Genomic DNA, 16,984 nt, shown 5'->3' with positions numbered 1-16,984 from the left:
GTACAGTCAAAACAATTAAATTTAAACAAAATCACAATGTCAAGCTGAGGTTACTCACCAAGCTGGGACTGGACTATCATGCCACAAAATTCTTCCAATATCTGAAAGCCTAAAACAAACAAACAACAACAAAAAAAACGTAGACCATTGATGTTTTATATACAGGTACTACCCGAAAAATTAGAATATCAAGTAAAAGTTGTTTTATTTTGGCAATTTAACATAAAAGATGAAACCAACTAATTCTATTGAGCTATGACACACGAATTGACATATCTCAAGCAGTTACTTGTTGGAACTTTGCTTATTAAGACAAACTCAGAAAATTATTATAAGATTTGAGGGGGGGTTTTTAAGCTGCAAGACCTGATCAGCAAAATACAAAAAAAATAAAAATAATTTGAAATATATTGATTTGCATATTATTCGTTTATATAATATGTCAAATTCACCTTTTAAGTTGAATTGCAGAAATACAACAACCTTTTCAGGATATTGTAATTTTCTGGGTGGTACCTGTATTTTCAGAATGTGCAACGGATTGTACTTTAGGGGAACTTTGACTTTTAGAATATTTTTTAGTTTGTTCACCACACAATCACACGCTACAACTTTAACAATTATTATATTACATATAGTACAATACAATAACTATAATACACTATAAACTGTTGTTTTGTTTTGTTTTTTGTTATTTTTAACCTTTTTTTTCCTATACTGTAAACGCTAGGGGAAGCCGTGTGCCTTCTGTGACAACAAGTCCAGGACTGTTTTTGACCCTCGAAGGCTACTGTATCATAACAACGACGTCAGTTTGGAGCGAAAGTTTTCGAAAGGCATGACAGGATGGTTAGGAGGCGAAAACGTGCGCTGGTGAAAAATTAGACTGCAAATCAACCACAGTGTGGTTTGAATAAGTTTTTTCTCAACAAGACACCGAAGCCGTTAAAGAGACCATGGAGGGACTGGAGATGTCCGCAATGATACCGGCTCTCAAGGAGCTGGCTAGGTGAGCGACGGTGTCGTTTTCAGCTAAGCTAACGCTGATAGCGGCTTCTTCAACTTTGCTAGTAGTTGGTACGCTAATTGATAGCAAGTTTCAACATCATGTCAACCCCCGTTCTGTGTTGTTGCTGGCAGCTGTGGCGCGGCGGAGTACGAGCAGGCGGTGCAGAGACCCCGACAGATCCTCTGTCAGTTCATTGACAGGATACTGACGGACGTGGACGCCGGTATGTGCGTGGAAGTCGTCCACACAAGGAAAACAAAAGTCCAACGCTTTGCTATAAATTGTGTGTGTGCGATTGACTTCAACGCTCCGTTCTTCACGGCTGTGTTTTTCATTTCATCTTTAACGTCTCACGTTGAGACAATTTCTGATCATCGCAGACTCCAGTGCCGTATTCTCACATGATTAATCATACATACATACATACATACATACATACATACATATATAGAAAATAGAGCTCTATAATCTTCAGTTCCACTCCAGTGTCCTGTTAAAACTGGTGATTTGTTGAATCTTCCACAAATTTGGGAGGAGACAAAACGGCAAAGGTCTAGAGAGGGTGAATTCCTACTTGGGTGGAGATGTTGCTTTTACCTGAGAGAGGCATGCATCCCTTTGTGACATCATAGCGGGAAACCATCATAAAGGCTTCACACAAACAAACACAAGAAGAAGAGGATGACATGTCATTATTTCTGGATGACCTCGTGTGTCTGTGTATGTGTTAGTTGCCCTGGGTCTGAACAAGAAGTCCAGCTCTGAGCCCGCCTGCGTCATGCTGCTCGACTTTGTGCAACACATCATCAAGTCGTCGGCTCTCATGTTTGCCAACCCTGCCTGTCAGCCTGCTGACTATCCGGACACCACGCAGAGTTGCACCGGTAACCGTTAAACCTTTGTTTTTATTCATTTTGCCGCTCTGTAAGCCCACCTCCTCATTCTCACCTCCTCCTCCTCCTACGTACAGACTTCAGCAAGTGGGTGGCACTGCGTTTGCTCCGAGTGGCGGCGGCTCCGGACTGCGACGTCATCCACAGCCGGGTGTCCGCTGTGCTGCGCTCGCTGCTCCACACGCTGAGAGCCAGGTCGCCCTCCATCGGCTGCCGCCTCAGCGACGACCTCATCCTCCTGGCGCAGGAGCTCAGCAGCGTCCTGCACAATCACATCGCCACCCTGACAGGCGGCGGCTCCAGCTCCAGTAGCCAATGGCCCGTGACGCTGGAGTGCTTCAGCGTGCCGGCCGATCGCTCCCCCTCGTACCTAACCCCCTGCCTTCTCACTATGCAGTCGCCCGCCGCGCTGGAGTCACTGGCTGCGGTGACGATCGGCGTCCTGGGCGGCAACCTGAGGGTTGTGGTCTCAGGGCAGGGGGTGGGCGTGGCCTGGGAGACGGCGTGCTCCTTCCTGGCCGTTGGCAACGTCCGACTGAGGAGGCTCTCCATGGTGGTGCTGCGGCGGCTGGTTGAGCTGCGAGGCTTCCCCGAGAGGCAGAGCCACGAGTTCTTCGCAGCCTACCTCCACCTGCTGGAGACGACCAGCAACAACGTCAGCGAGGACGATCCCTTCCAAGGGGAGCTGCTGAATTTGACCCGCTGCGTCTTTCAGTCGTCCTCCGCCGCCGCTTCCCGCACGCACTTTGAGGCCATCTACCTTTCCCGGACGTTTGAGTGCGTGTGCACTCTTGGCCGGGCTCTGCGTTTGAAGCTGGGACCTGAACTCACGCAGTCGCTCTGCGTGCTCTTCCACTACTTGCTGTCTGCCACTGTGGTTTATGAGAGCGCCCCGTCGCTGAGAGAGCAGCGCGTCGCGGCGGTTTGCAAGACACTGGCGTCCACCGTGGGAACGGAACATCAAGCCCAAGTAATACTTTCCCCAAGTAGGGATGTTAACGATTAATCGATTATCGATTAATTGTTGATTAAGAATTTAATAGATGAAATTAAATTAGTTTCAATTAATTGAACTTTTTTTACACGGGTATTTAATATCATTATAACAGTTTAGTGGCAGGAAAGAGCAATTCACCTGTAGCTGGTGTGATGGTCATAATATACCTGGAACAATTTACTTTTAAGCAACTTTAAAAATAAAAGTTGAAATGTGTTCCATTAGAAGTCAACTTAAAGTCAAGATAAATGTTTAGGGTGTTGTTTTTACTGTTCTCTAATGTAAAAATGGGTCACATTGGACCCTCAACATTATTGAAGGATTAAATAATGTGTTCCTTACACATTTTTTATTGGGAAATTTAGGTTCTCAGGAAAAATCGCTGCTTATTAAATAATCGTTAATGATCAATAAGGTCAATCAACTAATGATTAATGAATTTAGTTCCTATAATATCTCACTAATACTCCTTCTTATTAATAATTTGACTCCATGTCTTTTTTCTTGTTTTATTTCAGTGTGCGGAGGGTTTTCTTCAAGCTGCGCTGGAGGCTGAGACTGTAGCAGCAACGCTGAAGTGGGGAGATGAAGGGCCGCCGGCCAAGAAACCCTGCAAACCTGTCAAAGTTTCACACAGCAAAACAACAAAAGCACCTCCAGAGTGAGTTTGCAATGCAGTCGATGTGGCTTTCGGTAATTTTGTACGTTCGTGCGGGCTTAAATGCTGCCAAAACGTTGTGTCGGTCACTACAGGAAGTGAAGCTGCATTCCGTCTCAATGCGGTCTTTGTTGTCATTCGATGCATCTTAATGTCCTCTTCAGTCAGGTGGACATGCGAGTCTGCAGCGAGACCTGGACCATGGTCAACACTCGACTCGAGGAGCTTTTGACCTTTTTGAACACAGACCAGCCCGAGACGCCGCTGATTCTGTGCTCACTGAAAGGTTTAGGCCTCATCCTGCACCTGGCGGCGCGAAGCTCCTCCCCAACACGGTAACACACATACCTGCCGAGCCCTTTGGCCTTAAAAATGCCTATTTTCATCAGTCTTACACCTTGAATCTCTCTTTCTGCTGACAGTCCTCCTCACCTGATGTGGGTTCCCACCGAGACCCTGGGCAGGGCCCTGAAGAGCTGCCAGTCGGTGCTCGAGGGAGGCCCGGATCCCGACATGAACCAGAACTACTTCCAGTCTGCCTTCCAGACCACTGTTGGGATCCTCGACTCCATCCTCTACCTCACAAGTAGGCACACGCAGACTCACAGAAACAACTCGCTCGTTCTTCCCAGTGCGGAAACCAGCATTTTCGTTTTGCTCAGTCGGCAGCCAGAGTGAGGACGGGCTGCAGCGGCGGGTGTGCGCTCTGCTGTCTCTGCCCTGGGTGCACGAGAACAGATCGGCCTCGGCGTACAAAGCCTCCGGATTCCCCTCGTGGCTCCCCGCCTTGGCCCATAGACTGGACTCCTGCTACTGTGAGGATTTTCCCCCGCTGAGTCGCACCGACCTCGTCCATCGACGTGCGCTGACGCCTCGCTCTCTCTGTGGTTTTCTCGCAGCGCCGGAGGTCCAGGCGGACTGCGTGTCGCTCCTGGCCCTCCTCCCCAGCGGCGTGTGCGAGGCGTGGCGCTCGCTGCTCTTCACCAAGGCGCTGCAGAGTCCAGAGGAGGCGGTGAGGGCGGTGACGGTCAAGGCCTTCCCTCTGCTGCTGCACCACCTGGGCACAGCACACCAAGGCCTCATCGGCACCACGCTGCTGTACGTGAACGCGGGGGGAAAAAGGTACTTGTGTGTTTTCCGATGTCGAGCGCGCCTTCATGTGTGTGGTTCCACGCAGACCCAGACTGAAGGACGCCTCAGAGCGAGTGAGGAGGGAGCTGGCCGGGATCGTCGACCAGCTGAGCTGCCTCCGGTCCGAGTCGTCCCAGCTCACTCTCACGCACGCCGCCGCCCCTGAGATCCTCTGCCGCCAACTCTGCCTGGCGTCGGAGCACGCCGGGAGTTCTCCTGCCAATCTCAGGTGCTCCTTCCTCAAACCCTTCCTGCAGTTGCTCAGAACGGATGCGCCGAGCAGCGTTAAACAAGGTATTTGGGTCCATTTGGGAATTTTTCCCCCTCCAAAATATCATTGTCACTAGTATTTGATCACTGCGTCTTTGCCTTCTTCCTCCAAGCTTTCCTGGAAGCTCTGCCTCATCTTCGCCTCCACGTGAACCTGCTCGACGAAGACGCCGACTCCCGGTCGGTGATCGGATCCCTGCTGGGTCTGATGGAAGACCCGGACCCAGTAGTCAGAACACGCCTGAGCCAGTCTGTTCGCTTCCTGTTGCCTGAGAGCTCCGGACAGTCTGAGCAGAGCTCCCTGAGTGAGGTGAGTTGTTCCTGCGGTCGACATTCATTCGTTCATTTATTCTTTATTTCATTCTTTATAAAAGAAAAGAGAAACAATACTATACATACAAACAGCAGGGAGCAGAAAGAAGACTCATCTTATAATATCTGCGTCTTTATCCCCAGAAATTAATTTAAATTAACGTAATTTAAAAAACAACATAAACCGAAAAATATATATATGTAAAATAAAATAGCTGCGGGCCGACAGACACATTCCTTTTCAGTTCCCAACATATGATTCAGATACCATACAAACAACAACAATAGTATGACAATCAAACACAATGTTTCATGATATTTTTTTAACATACCAGCTTTAATTATTCGTTTAAATGTAATGTTTGGTTTGGCTTCTTTGGTTTCGACATCTGTTGTCTGACATCATTATTGTTATTTAAAGTACTGTGTGAAAACAAAGCTCATGAAGACAATTTCTGTTATTGCTCTCAGCCGTACGTGTATTTTTTGTTGTTTTGCTGTTTTTGTTTCAATTTGGCACAGCAAACTAATTTTCCTTTCTGCAGCTTTGCATTTCTACACTACTTAAAAATGTTATATTTTAATGTTTTATTTCCTGTCGTGCACGCCCACTCAAGCTCCTGGTCTCCCGTCTCAACGAGGCACTGAACAACGCCAAGGTCAACCGGGACGACGAGCTGCGCAGCACTCTCATCCTCACCACGGGGGAGATCGGCAGGTACGGCCAAAGCCTTTTCTCCCTTCCGGTTGCTTCTTGTTTGTTTTTTTTGTTTTTTTTGCTGAATCATACCTGTGCGTCCTGAACTAGAGCCTCGCACGGCAGTCTGGTTTCCTTCTCCCTGCTGCGGCTGCTCCACTGCCTACTGTCCAAATCGTCCTCGGTGTCCCTGTCTGCCTACACCCAGATCAGATCTCTGGCCACGGCCAAAGGCCTCAAACTCCAGACACTCTTCAGCCAGTACAAGAACCCAATTTGTCAGGTATATATTATCATAACACAAAAAATATAATATAAGGGGAAAAAAAATGCTTTGCCTTTGATTTTATCATCCTCATGTTGTCTTTAGTTCCTGGTGGAGTCGCTGCACTCACGCCACATGTCGGCCTCGCGCGGCACGTCAGACCAGGCCTGCGACTCGGCCAATCAGAGGGAGCTGGCGCTGGACATCTTGGAGCAGATCGCTCATGCTTTTGATTTCCCGGACCTCCACCGCTTCCTCACTGTACGTCAGTAGTGTTACAGTTAGGGCCAGAGCAAACAGGAGGAGGAAAAGTATTGATTTGCCAAGGTTTTAATATTTTAATGATGATGCTCGGGAGGGGAAATGTTGTTATGAAGAAAGCACAACATACTTGTGTTAAACATCGTTAATTATGTAATTGTAAGTTACCTAATTATCTTAAGTACACCTGTTTTATGGCCTTAAATGTATTTTTTTTTTACACATTTATACATATGTGTGTGTGTGTGTGTGTGTGTTTGTTTGTTTGTTGTGTTTGTAGAAGACCCTCCAGGTGCTTCTCCCCTACCTGGCAGCCAAAGCCAGTGCCACTGGCTCCGCCCTCATCCGCACTCTAGCCAATGAGCTGAAGGCAAGCAGGAGAGAGATACTGATCAACAACTTCAAGTACATCTTCAGCCACCTGGTCTGCTCCTGCACCAAAGAGGAGCTGGAGAGGGCCTTCCACTACCTGCAGGTGTCTGGCATCTGCACCTCTATGCTCTTGTTTGTGCATAATGATAAAATAGCAAAATAAAGGTCTGGCTTTTTCATTATTTTTATTATTTTGCACACCCAGAGTGAGACAGAGATTGAGCTGGGCTCTCTGCTAAGGCAGGACTTCCAGGGTCTCCACAACGAGCTGCTGCTGCGGCTCGGAGAACATTACCAACAGGTCGGCGCGCAAACATTTTACACACGCCGTGTTGTAATGTAATAATTGGCACTCAGGCAGGTTTGTGTGTTCATTCCTGTGCAGGTTTTCAATGGTTTGGCAATCCTGGCCTCCTTCGCATCTACTGACGACCCCTACCAGGGTCCACGAGACATAAGGACACCTGAACGCATGGTGCGCAGTCATAGGACGTGAAGTAGACTACAAAAATGAATTTCCTGTCTCACTGGCTGTTTGTGTCTGTTTCTGTCTTTCTCGTCGTGCTCCAGGCCGACTACCTGCAGCCGAAGCTGCTGGGAATCCTCGCCTTCTTCAACATGCAGCTGCTCAGTTCCAGCGCAGGGGAGAAGGACCGCAAGAAGCTGGTGAGTGTCTGAAGAAGCTCCAAAGAAATTGAAATTTAACCGCAAATAAACCCCCAAATGTCTCCTGCCAAATGCCCTTGTGTCTACCTGCAGGTGTTGACAAGCGTGATGGCCCTGATGCGCCTGATGGGCTCCAAACACATCAGCTCTGTGCGGGTCAAGATGATGACGACGCTGCGCACGGGCCTGCGATACAGAGAGGACTTCCCTCTGCTGTGCTGCCAGTCAGTACACACACACACAACTGAAAACTGAAGCCTTGCGTCTGTCCGTGTGTTTCACTTCCTCCTTCCTGCGTTGACAGGACGTGGGACTGTTTTGTGCGGAGCATGGAGCCGGCCCACCTGGGCCCCCTGCTGAGTCACGTCATTGTTGCACTTCTTCCCCTCGTGTCGCTGCAGCCTAAGGAGACTGCCGCCATTATCCGCTTCCTGATACTCGAAAACAGGTAATTAACTAATAATAACACTCAGCAGCACCAACCAATCAAACCCCCGACATCGACTTCAATATGCTTCTCTCCTGCAGGGAGGAAGTTCAGGACTACCTCCATGAGATCTACTTCCTGCCCGATCACCCCGAGCTGAGAGACATCCACACTGTCCTGCAGGACTACAAGAAGGTCTGTCAGGACAAGATGGGAACCTATATGCTATTACAATGGAGCTTGTTGTGTTTCGAAATGGCCCGAATGGCTCAAATGCTCCTTTTGCTCCTTTGCAGCTGACGGTCAGCAGCAGCGACCTGGCCGCAGCGCTGCAGCTGGCCATGAGGGCCGTCCAGCATGAGAACGTCGACGTCAGGATCCACGCGCTCACCAGCCTCAGGGACATGATGCATAGCCAGCAGGTAGGAAGCAGCTTCAAGTGTGTGCTTGTTGCATCGACAGCAGTGGGCAAACTTGCTCTCGGCCTGCAGGAGTGGCTGCTGCGGCAGGTGTGCGCCAGCGAGGCGGTGGAGCCGGTCATCTCCAGCCTGGTGTCGGTGCTGCTGAAGGGCTGCCAGGACTCGTCGCCCGAGGCGAGGCTCCTCTGCGGCGAGTGTCTCGGGGAGCTGGGCGCCGTGGACCCGGGCCGTCTGGATCTGTCGCGCACGGACACCAACGGTGACCGCAACACCTTTGTGGTAAGCCGGTGGACAAGTGTTACGTCAGTGGGATGTGTGCGAAGGTTGGAAACCTGATTTATTTATTTTTTTCAGAGTGGCGTCGACGATCCCAACTTTGCCTACGACCTCCTGACGGAGCTGACCAGAACGTTCCTGGCTTACGCCGATGATGTGAGAGCACAGGACTCCGCCGCTTATGCAATACAGGTACACACTGGTGCTACACTCTAGTGATGGCACTTCTGGCTCTTTTCAGGATCACACACCTTCTAAGGGTGTGTGTGTGTGTGTGTGTGTGTGTGTGTGTGTGTGTGTGTGTGTGTGTGTGTGTGCGCGCGCGCGCGCGCGCGTTTGCCGCTTTTTGTGCTCGTGCCTGCAATTCGTCTGTGTGTGTGTCCTACCGCAGGAGCTGCTGTCCATCTTTGAGTGTCGCGAGGGTCGAACTGACTCACCCGGCCGCCGCCTGTGGAGAAGATTCCCGGAGCAGATCCAAGAAATATTGGAGCCGCACCTCAACAGCAGGTGATTCAGCTTCAGCCGAAAAGTCTCGCAGGAAGTCAAAGTCTGTTTTTTTGTTTTATTTGTTGTAGCGTAACGTCTTTGCTCTTCCTCCTCCTCCTCCTCCTCCTCTTCCTGCTCCTCCTCCTCTGTCTGTAGGTATAAGAGCAGTCAGAAGGAGCTGAACTGGTCCAAACTGAAGAAGCCGGTGTACCTTAGTAAACGAGGCAGCAAGTTCTCCGATTGGTCGGCCACCTGGGCTGGATACCTCATTAGCAAGGTCAGCATTTTATTGCATTCAGGCATTTTATATTTTTAAATACACATCACACTATTTATTCTATTTTTCTTTCAATGTCAGAGGTTTTTGAATCGCATTGGTTGTGTTTCAGGTGAGACACGAGCTGGCCGGTAAAGTCTTCACCTGCTGCAGTTTCATCATCAAGCACGACTACAAGGTCACCATCTACCTGCTGCCTCACATCCTGCTGTACATGCTGCTGGGCTGCACGCCTGAAGAGCAACAGGAGGTGAGCGCACAAGCAAACCTTCAGCCATTGCATCTATGTGCGCTACTTCTTCTTTGATATTTTAGTGCAGCATCTGGAGCAAACGGGGAGGAAACCATGATGTCATGTGACATTCAGCACAGTGCAGAGCCTTCTTAGAACTATCTTGTGCAGAAAGATTTTTTTTTTTTTTTTTTGCTTCTTCTTAGGTAATGGTGGGACACGTGCCAGTGTTGACGGTACATGCTGCCCCCTAGTGTCTCAAGGTGTTGTGTTAATGTGTTGCATAATGTGGCGACACCATGGACCTATTATAAGCACTGGATACCTGGACTGGCAATATGGCAGCAGGCCAATTTTTTCCCAGTGGCCACTCGAGGTACTGCAGCAAGAAAATCCCATAGACCCAAAAAGCATTTTTCCCACAGACTGCAATACAAAAATAAACGCCTTTAATACAGCTGACAGGACAACTGTGACCTAAAACCCAATTCATAGCAAATATTCCTATTGTAGATTTTTCAGTTATGGTCTTTTAATTGTCTAAATAAAATATTATATAAAATATAATATAAGTTTATTCCCAGCGTGACGTCACAACGTTGTACATGCTGCTGTGTCTCAGCTCGTTCTGATTGGCCTGACGTGAGTGGGCCGCCATCTTGGACACCCAGTCATGTTTCCCTCTGGTTCGGTTCATCTTATCCGAGTACAGTTTCCAAGTTAGCCGTCCAACACCAGGCATGAGTGCTTTGTCGACGTTTGCGCGCCTCTGTTTTCGTTTGATGCGACGACGCGACTGCTGCCAGGTGACGGAGGAGATGCTGGCCGTGCTGACCGAAGGGGAGGGACGAGAAGAAGGAGGAGGACACTGCCAGGAGACGGCGTCCAGCCTCTCGCAGCTCAGCATCCAGACTGTGTTCAGCATGTTGTCCCACCTGACTCAGTGGAGCCGCTACATCCTCTACTCCAAGCACAAGAATGGCGGTGAGTTGGCAAAAACAAAGAAAACTAATTTTGGAAGAATATACATAATATATATATATATATATAGATATATATGTGTATATCGCAAATGTTTGCTGCAGAAAGCGGAGAGTACCAGCGCGTGGTGGCCTTCCTGAAGGGGATCCCTCAGGATGTCCTGGCCAAGGCCTCGCTCAGGTCCAAAGCGTACACTCGCGCCCTCATGCACTTTGAAGCCCACATCTTGGAGAACAAAGAGGACATCCAGGATCACCTCACCTTCCTTCAGGTCAGACCACAAGACGTGAAAAGCTAGCGGCGACTGCGAGGGCCCGACTTTAGCACCTGTCCCATAAAAACGTCCTCGCTGGCTCTGTGATTGGCTGCTGCAGACGCTGTACGCTGCGATGCACGAGCCTGACGGCGTGAGGGGGGTCAACGCCCTGAGGAGGGAGGAGCCGTCGTTGCAGGAGCAGATCCTGGAGCACGAGAGCATCGGCCTGCTGAGAGACGCAACGGCCTGCTACGACCGGGCCATACAGCTGGAGTCAGACCAGGTACACACACACACACACACACACACACACACACATATATTATATGTGTTATGTTAAGCATGGCTCCAGCAGACCCCCGTGACCCCCTGTCTTGCTTGTGTGTTTTATTTCCCCATTCTGGCTGTTCTAGATCAGACACTATCATGGCGTGATGACGTCAATGCTCGGCCTCGGGCAGCTGTCTACAGTCATCACTCAAGTCAATGGAGTGTTGGCCAAGAAGTGAGACTTTTTTTTAAATTATTTATTTACATCTAACTTCACCAGATGTGCTTCTATAGCAAGCCAGATTTTATTCAATTAGAGAGAGAAATTGTTTTGTTTGTAGTTTAATTGTTTCAAGATTTTGCATTAAAAAAACAACAACAACCAAAAAGCACCTCACATTTTCTCCATTAGGCTCCACTGGAAGTCGGAGCTGAACACCTACAGGGTGGAGGCCTCCTGGAAGCTCGGCCAGTGGGATCTGCTGGAGGACTACTTGAGTTCAGGTAATTAACACCGACTAGTTTTACTCTAGCACATCTCGTGCAACCTTTAGCGCTGCTTCAGGTGCGTGAAGTTAAAAGGCGTTGCGTGCCCACGCTTTTTTCCGCAGACTGTCAGGCCAACACCTGGAGCGTGCGATTCGGCCAGCTGCTGCTGGCGGCAAAGAAGCAGGATGCCGACGCGTTCTATGAGAAGCTGAAGCTGGTGAGGAAGGAGCAGGTCGTCCCTCTGTCTGCAGCCAGTTACGAGTGTGGGACCTACCAGAGGGGATACGAGTACATCGTCAGGTGTGTGTGTGCACTCATGCCTTCAGGCAGTTTGTGTTGCTGTGTTGTTTATTTGTTTGTTTCTTTGTGGGGGAGGTGATGCTTCATGTAACAAATCCAAAATAGACTTTGCTCTCCTGACTTCTAGGCTCCACATGCTCAGCGAGTTGGAACACACCTTCACCGAGCTGCACAAGCAGGGAGAATACTCCACCCCCAGCCTCAGCCAGCTGCCTCCTCATTGGACCGACCGACTGGAGATGACCCAGAAGTCCTTCAGGGCCAAGGAGCCAATCCTGGCCCTCCGTCGGGCCCTTTTCAGCCTTGGACCGCAGTAAGAATTGTTTTTTTTGTTTTTTTCTCCCCCTTTTCACAGTTTGCACCCAAGGTGACTTCAGTGGAGGATGTATAGTTTCACAAGGACAGATAAATATGATGGCTTGCCTTTGTTTCCCATTTTGTGAAGAGGATCTTTGTCTATTTCTCCTTGTTTTTTACTTGTATTTTACATTTAAGGGCTGTTTTAAAAAAAAAACTAGGGCTGTCAGCATTAACGCATTAATCGCAATTACTTAAATGCAATCCGTAACGTGTTCTTTTTAATCGCATTTCAATCATGAAGCCGGGTTCAAGCACAGCGGGATGTAGCCCGCCTCCTTTCGCCGCACTTGTTAACCAACAGTGTCGTTCAGACCAGACACAAAGCAGCGCGCAGCGAAATACTTTCATTTATGGGGTTGAAACTGCCTTGAAATGCAAAGTAACAGAATTTTAAACATGCAATTGCAGTTAATTACGAAGATTCTGCGACTAAACAAAAATTAATTGTTTGATAGCCCTAAAAAAAACCTTTTGGTAGCATAGCTAAAAAAATAAAAATAATGATAATAAAAAAAACGCCCCCATTCAATACTTATTATGCTTATTTTTGTCCTGCAGGCCCACGAGCAAGGAGCTGGTTGGAGAGTGCTGGCTGCAAAGCGCCAGGGTGTCCAGAAAGGCGGGACACCTTCAGACCGCCTTCAACGCCCTCCTGAACGCAGAGAACACACACCTGGCCGAGCTGGTGTCGGAGAAGGCCAAGTGGCTGTGGTCCAAGGTGACACCAGCGCCCCAACTCCCCCCCGACACAGCAACACAGCTTCAAACCTGCAGGCACACACTAGCTAATCTCACGTTCGCTGCCGACAGGGCGACGTCCACCAGGCCCTGATCGTCCTGCAGAAGGGCGTGGCCCAGTGCTTCCCCGACGACCAGCCGCTGACGGACGGCCGCAGTCTGGAGACCAAGGGCAAAGCCATGCTGCTGGTGGGACGCTTCATGGAGGAGACGGCCAACTTTGAGTCCAACGCCATCATGAAGGCGTACAGAGTAAGAATGCCATTGATTGTAAAACCTCGGCAGACCTTCCGGAAAACAACATCGTTAGCCCGCTGTTTACAGCTTTCCATGAGACTCCGGGTTTTAGCTTCCTGCTGAAAACAACAACGAAAAGGGCAATCCGTGTATTGCCCTTTTACTGTAATAATATATTTTTTCTGACGAGTTGATTGACATCCTGAAGACTCAAGTTCCTGTCAGAAAACATTTTTCAATGAATTTTGCACGATGTGGAGGGGTTACTTCATAGCTGCAGCCTATTTTTGATTTGTGTTTTCCAGGATGTGACCAACCTTCTGCCCCAGTGGGAGGACGGCAACTTCTACTTGGCCAAGTATTACGACAAAGTGATGCCAATGGTGACGGATAACAAGCTGGAGAAACAGGGTGACATGATCCGATACATCGTCAAGTTCTTTGGAAAGTAGGTCATTGCTCTTCTCATTCATTTTCCCTGCTGAAAAACCCTGTTATTCTGTTCTGTGTGTTGGGGATCGGACATTTAACGTAAGGCGTTTCCCTCCCAGAGCTTTGCAGTTTGGGAACCAGTACATATACCAGGCCATGCCTCGCATGCTGTCACTGTGGCTGGATTTCGGAGCCAGAGTGTGCGAGCATGAGAAAGGTGAGTGAAAAGGGGATCAAATGACTTTTCCCAGTATCCTCGCAGGATTCTGACTCTGTGTCACTGTGCAACCACCAGCGGGGCGTTCGGACCGACAGATGCGGCAGGAGCTGGGCAAGATAAATGCGGTGGTGATTGAGAACTGCGACAACCTGGCGCCGTACCAGTTCCTCACCGCCTTCTCACAGCTCATCTCCAGGGTGTGCCACTCCAGCAACGAGGTCTTCAACGTCCTCATGACCATCGTGGCCAAAGTCCTCCTGGCGTACCCCCAGCAGGCCATGTGGCTGATGACGGCCGTCTCCAAGGTGTGCCTGGGGTTCCTTCGAGTCCTTGTCTGATCGCTCAGCCGTCTGAATAAGTAGACTGAAAATGTGCACCTCAAGACAAAATCTCATATTTATGTTTGTTTTAAATTATGTTTAAAGTCTTCCTACCCGATGAGGATGAACCGCTGCAATCAGATCCTGAAAAAAGCCATTGGCCTCAAAGATTCGCTGGAGAAATTCATCAGTGACACCAACAAGCTAACGGACAAGCTGCTGGAGCTCTGCAACAAGCCGGTACAAACACACACACAACATATTCCATAAATTGAGGAAGATTAAGATCAATGTAATAATGAGATCCCGGTGTGGACGGATTCAGGTGGACGGCAACAGCACCACCCTCAGCGTGAGCGTCCACTTCAAGCAGCTCAAACGTCTGGTGGAGGAGCCGACCTTCAGCCAAATCCTCATCCCGCTGCAGTCCGTCCTCATCCCGACGCTGCCCTCTACTAGCGGGGCAAACTCGGAGCACGACGCCTTCCCCGGCCACTGGGCGTACCTGGACGGCTTTGACGACGTTGTAAGTGGAAACGGCTGCCGTCGTTTGCGTTCGGGGTTGTTCAGCGTAAAGGTGCCTGACGGTTCTTTTTTCAGGTGGAGATCTTGGCCTCGTTACAGAAGCCTAAAAAGATAAGTCTGCGAGGATCGGATGGCCGCAGCTACACCATGATGTGTAAGCCCAAAGACGACCTGCGGAAGGACTGCAGGCTGATGGAGTTCAACTGCCTCATTAACAAGGTGCGTTTCGTTTCTGGAGTCGCTCTCTGGTACTTCGAAATGTTCAAGATTGTTACGTTCACAACGCGTTCCCTCTCTGCCGTGTGCAGTGTCTCCGCAAGGATGCCGAGTCAAGGAGGAGGGAGCTACACATCTGCACGTACGCTGTGATTCCTCTCAACGAGGAGTGCGGCATCATTGAATGGGTCAACAACACAGACGGACTGCGACAGATCCTCACCAAACTGTACAAAGAAAGAGGTGCCGTCGATCAAGCCAACATGTGAGAAGATCTGCCGACTTCATCAAGAGCGGAAGTGATGTTGCTTTCTTGTATTTGTGTGTGTTAAAGGCATCTATCTGTCGGGAAAAGAGCTCAGGAAGCTGATCTTGCCAAAGTCGGCTCCCTTCGAGGAGAAGCTCCGTATTCACAAGGACGTGCTGTGCGCAAGACACCCCCCTGTCTTCCACGAGTGGTTTCTCCGGACCTTTCCCGATCCCACATCCTGGTACGTTCTCAAAAATTCTTAAACAGGAGGGAATTTAAAATTTCAACTGAAAAGTTCTCTGCCTGTCTGTGCAGGTACAGCAGTCGCTCAGCATACTGCAGATCTACCGCCGTGATGTCCATGGTGGGCTACATCCTGGGTCTGGGAGACCGGCATGGAGAGAACATCCTCTTCGACTCCTTCACTGGGGAATGTGTTCACGTTGACTTCAACTGTCTCTTCAACAAGGTCCTTCTCTATTTAATCTGACAAGTCATCAGTGAAATTTTGCGAGACTGCCGAGGCCAGCACCGAAAACTTTGCATTTAATAGCATTCCAAATACAAAAATATGAAAAAATTAGTCAAGTGTTATTCATACTTTTTCTTTTCTATTATTTCCTGTCCACTAGGGGGAAACATTTGACGTTCCTGAAGTGGTTCCTTTTCGCTTGACCCAGAATATGGTGCATGCCATGGGGCCAATGGGCATTGAGGGTCTCTTCCGTCAAGCCTGTGAGGTCACCCTGAGGTTAATGAGGGACCAGAGAGAGCCGCTAATGAGGTGTGCCCAACAAGGCCACATAAATCCATCATGCTTTAAAAAAAAAAAAAGAAAGTAGAAAGAAGTATTCAGATTCCTAATTCCTTTTTCGTATTTTCCCCTCAAGTGTGCTCAAGACCTTCCTCCACGACCCGCTGGTGGAGTGGAGCAAACAGGCCAAAGGACTTTGCAAAGCTCAGGCTAACGAGAGCGGGGAAATAGTGAATGAAAAGGTTTGTGCGGCTCATTAAAAGCGGCGCGCGTTCTAACCATATCCTCCAAATGTCTGATTTTACTCAGTAATCCTCTTTTTGTGCCTCTGTTTTTTAATTTCTGCCAGGCTAAAACCCACGTGTGCGAGATCGAGCAGCGCCTGCAGGGAGTGATAAAGAGCAGGAACAAAGTGCTGGGTTTGCCTCTTTCCATCGAGGGACACGTCCACTACCTCATACAGGAAGCCACAGATGACAACCTGCTTTGTCAGATGTATCTGGGCTGGGGGCCATACCTGTAAAACACTCAACCATATGCAAAAGAAAGTATTCCATTCAGGAACATCTGAGATGGTTTCCTCTCGTGAAAGACAGACTGGATTCAAGTATTCCCATGTTGCCCAAGGGACACATTTCTTTCCTGTTTCTCTTAAAGTACCTTGACTGTTTAACTGGTGGCACTTGAATTGCTCTTTTGTTCCTGTTTCCAATGATAAAAGTTGCACTATTATCCGTTTTCAGTCAATTAAAAGAGATTGTTTTGCAAATGTTATTTTGTTGGTCAGTGTGTCTATCCACAGTGTCCTCTAATCTCTTAACCCTACTTACATACCCTTTGCAGTCAGGTTGTTTTAATCCCGTGTTTGTGCGTGTCTTCAACGTGCCAGCGGTCCAATCGACTCACAGTTGCCTGGTCAGGCACCAATCCGAGTGAAGTGTCATGCTTGTAAAGCCGTCAGAGCCTGGAATCAACAGTGTGAGAGCAG

At 48.9% G+C, this 16,984-nt stretch overlaps 1 protein-coding gene across 2 annotated transcripts; it reads left to right on the top strand.

The window, feature by feature from the left end:
• The first annotated feature begins 803 nt into the window (after nucleotides 1–803).
• On the top strand, nucleotides 804–16,544 carry atr (ATR checkpoint kinase). 2 transcript variants are annotated; one of them, XM_076017651.1, is made up of 48 exons: nucleotides 804–1,009; nucleotides 1,141–1,232; nucleotides 1,741–1,893; nucleotides 1,980–2,872; nucleotides 3,418–3,560; nucleotides 3,722–3,892; nucleotides 3,980–4,143; nucleotides 4,220–4,372; nucleotides 4,457–4,655; nucleotides 4,735–4,982; nucleotides 5,072–5,268; nucleotides 5,888–5,988; nucleotides 6,079–6,250; nucleotides 6,338–6,493; nucleotides 6,774–6,968; nucleotides 7,071–7,166; nucleotides 7,251–7,340; nucleotides 7,436–7,531; nucleotides 7,625–7,755; nucleotides 7,836–7,979; nucleotides 8,060–8,153; nucleotides 8,255–8,380; nucleotides 8,450–8,656; nucleotides 8,732–8,845; nucleotides 9,045–9,160; nucleotides 9,296–9,416; nucleotides 9,529–9,666; nucleotides 10,455–10,632; nucleotides 10,734–10,900; nucleotides 11,004–11,168; nucleotides 11,299–11,390; nucleotides 11,568–11,659; nucleotides 11,767–11,944; nucleotides 12,072–12,257; nucleotides 12,863–13,022; nucleotides 13,115–13,294; nucleotides 13,585–13,727; nucleotides 13,831–13,928; nucleotides 14,007–14,236; nucleotides 14,357–14,491; nucleotides 14,577–14,777; nucleotides 14,852–14,995; nucleotides 15,085–15,235; nucleotides 15,327–15,483; nucleotides 15,558–15,711; nucleotides 15,875–16,026; nucleotides 16,133–16,238; nucleotides 16,346–16,544. In XM_076017651.1, exons 1-48 carry the CDS (start codon nucleotides 957–959, stop codon nucleotides 16,517–16,519), a joined length of 7,806 nt encoding a protein of 2,601 aa, XP_075873766.1. In that variant the 5' UTR covers nucleotides 804–956; the 3' UTR covers nucleotides 16,520–16,544. The 2 variants fall into 2 exon arrangements, with proteins under 2 accessions (XP_075873766.1, XP_075873767.1); XM_076017652.1 differs by lacking the exon at nucleotides 1,141–1,232.
• The last annotated feature ends 440 nt before the right edge of the window (nucleotides 16,545–16,984 follow it).

This window comes from Nelusetta ayraudi, unplaced genomic scaffold, assembly GCF_046127955.1.
Source record: "Nelusetta ayraudi isolate G7.1 ecotype Tasmania unplaced genomic scaffold, CSIRO-AGI_Nayr_v1 ptg000007l, whole genome shotgun sequence".
Lineage (NCBI taxonomy): Eukaryota > Metazoa > Chordata > Actinopteri > Tetraodontiformes > Monacanthidae > Nelusetta > Nelusetta ayraudi.
Note: the sequence above shows the minus strand (reverse complement) of the source record. Positions and strands in the feature narration are given on the sequence as shown.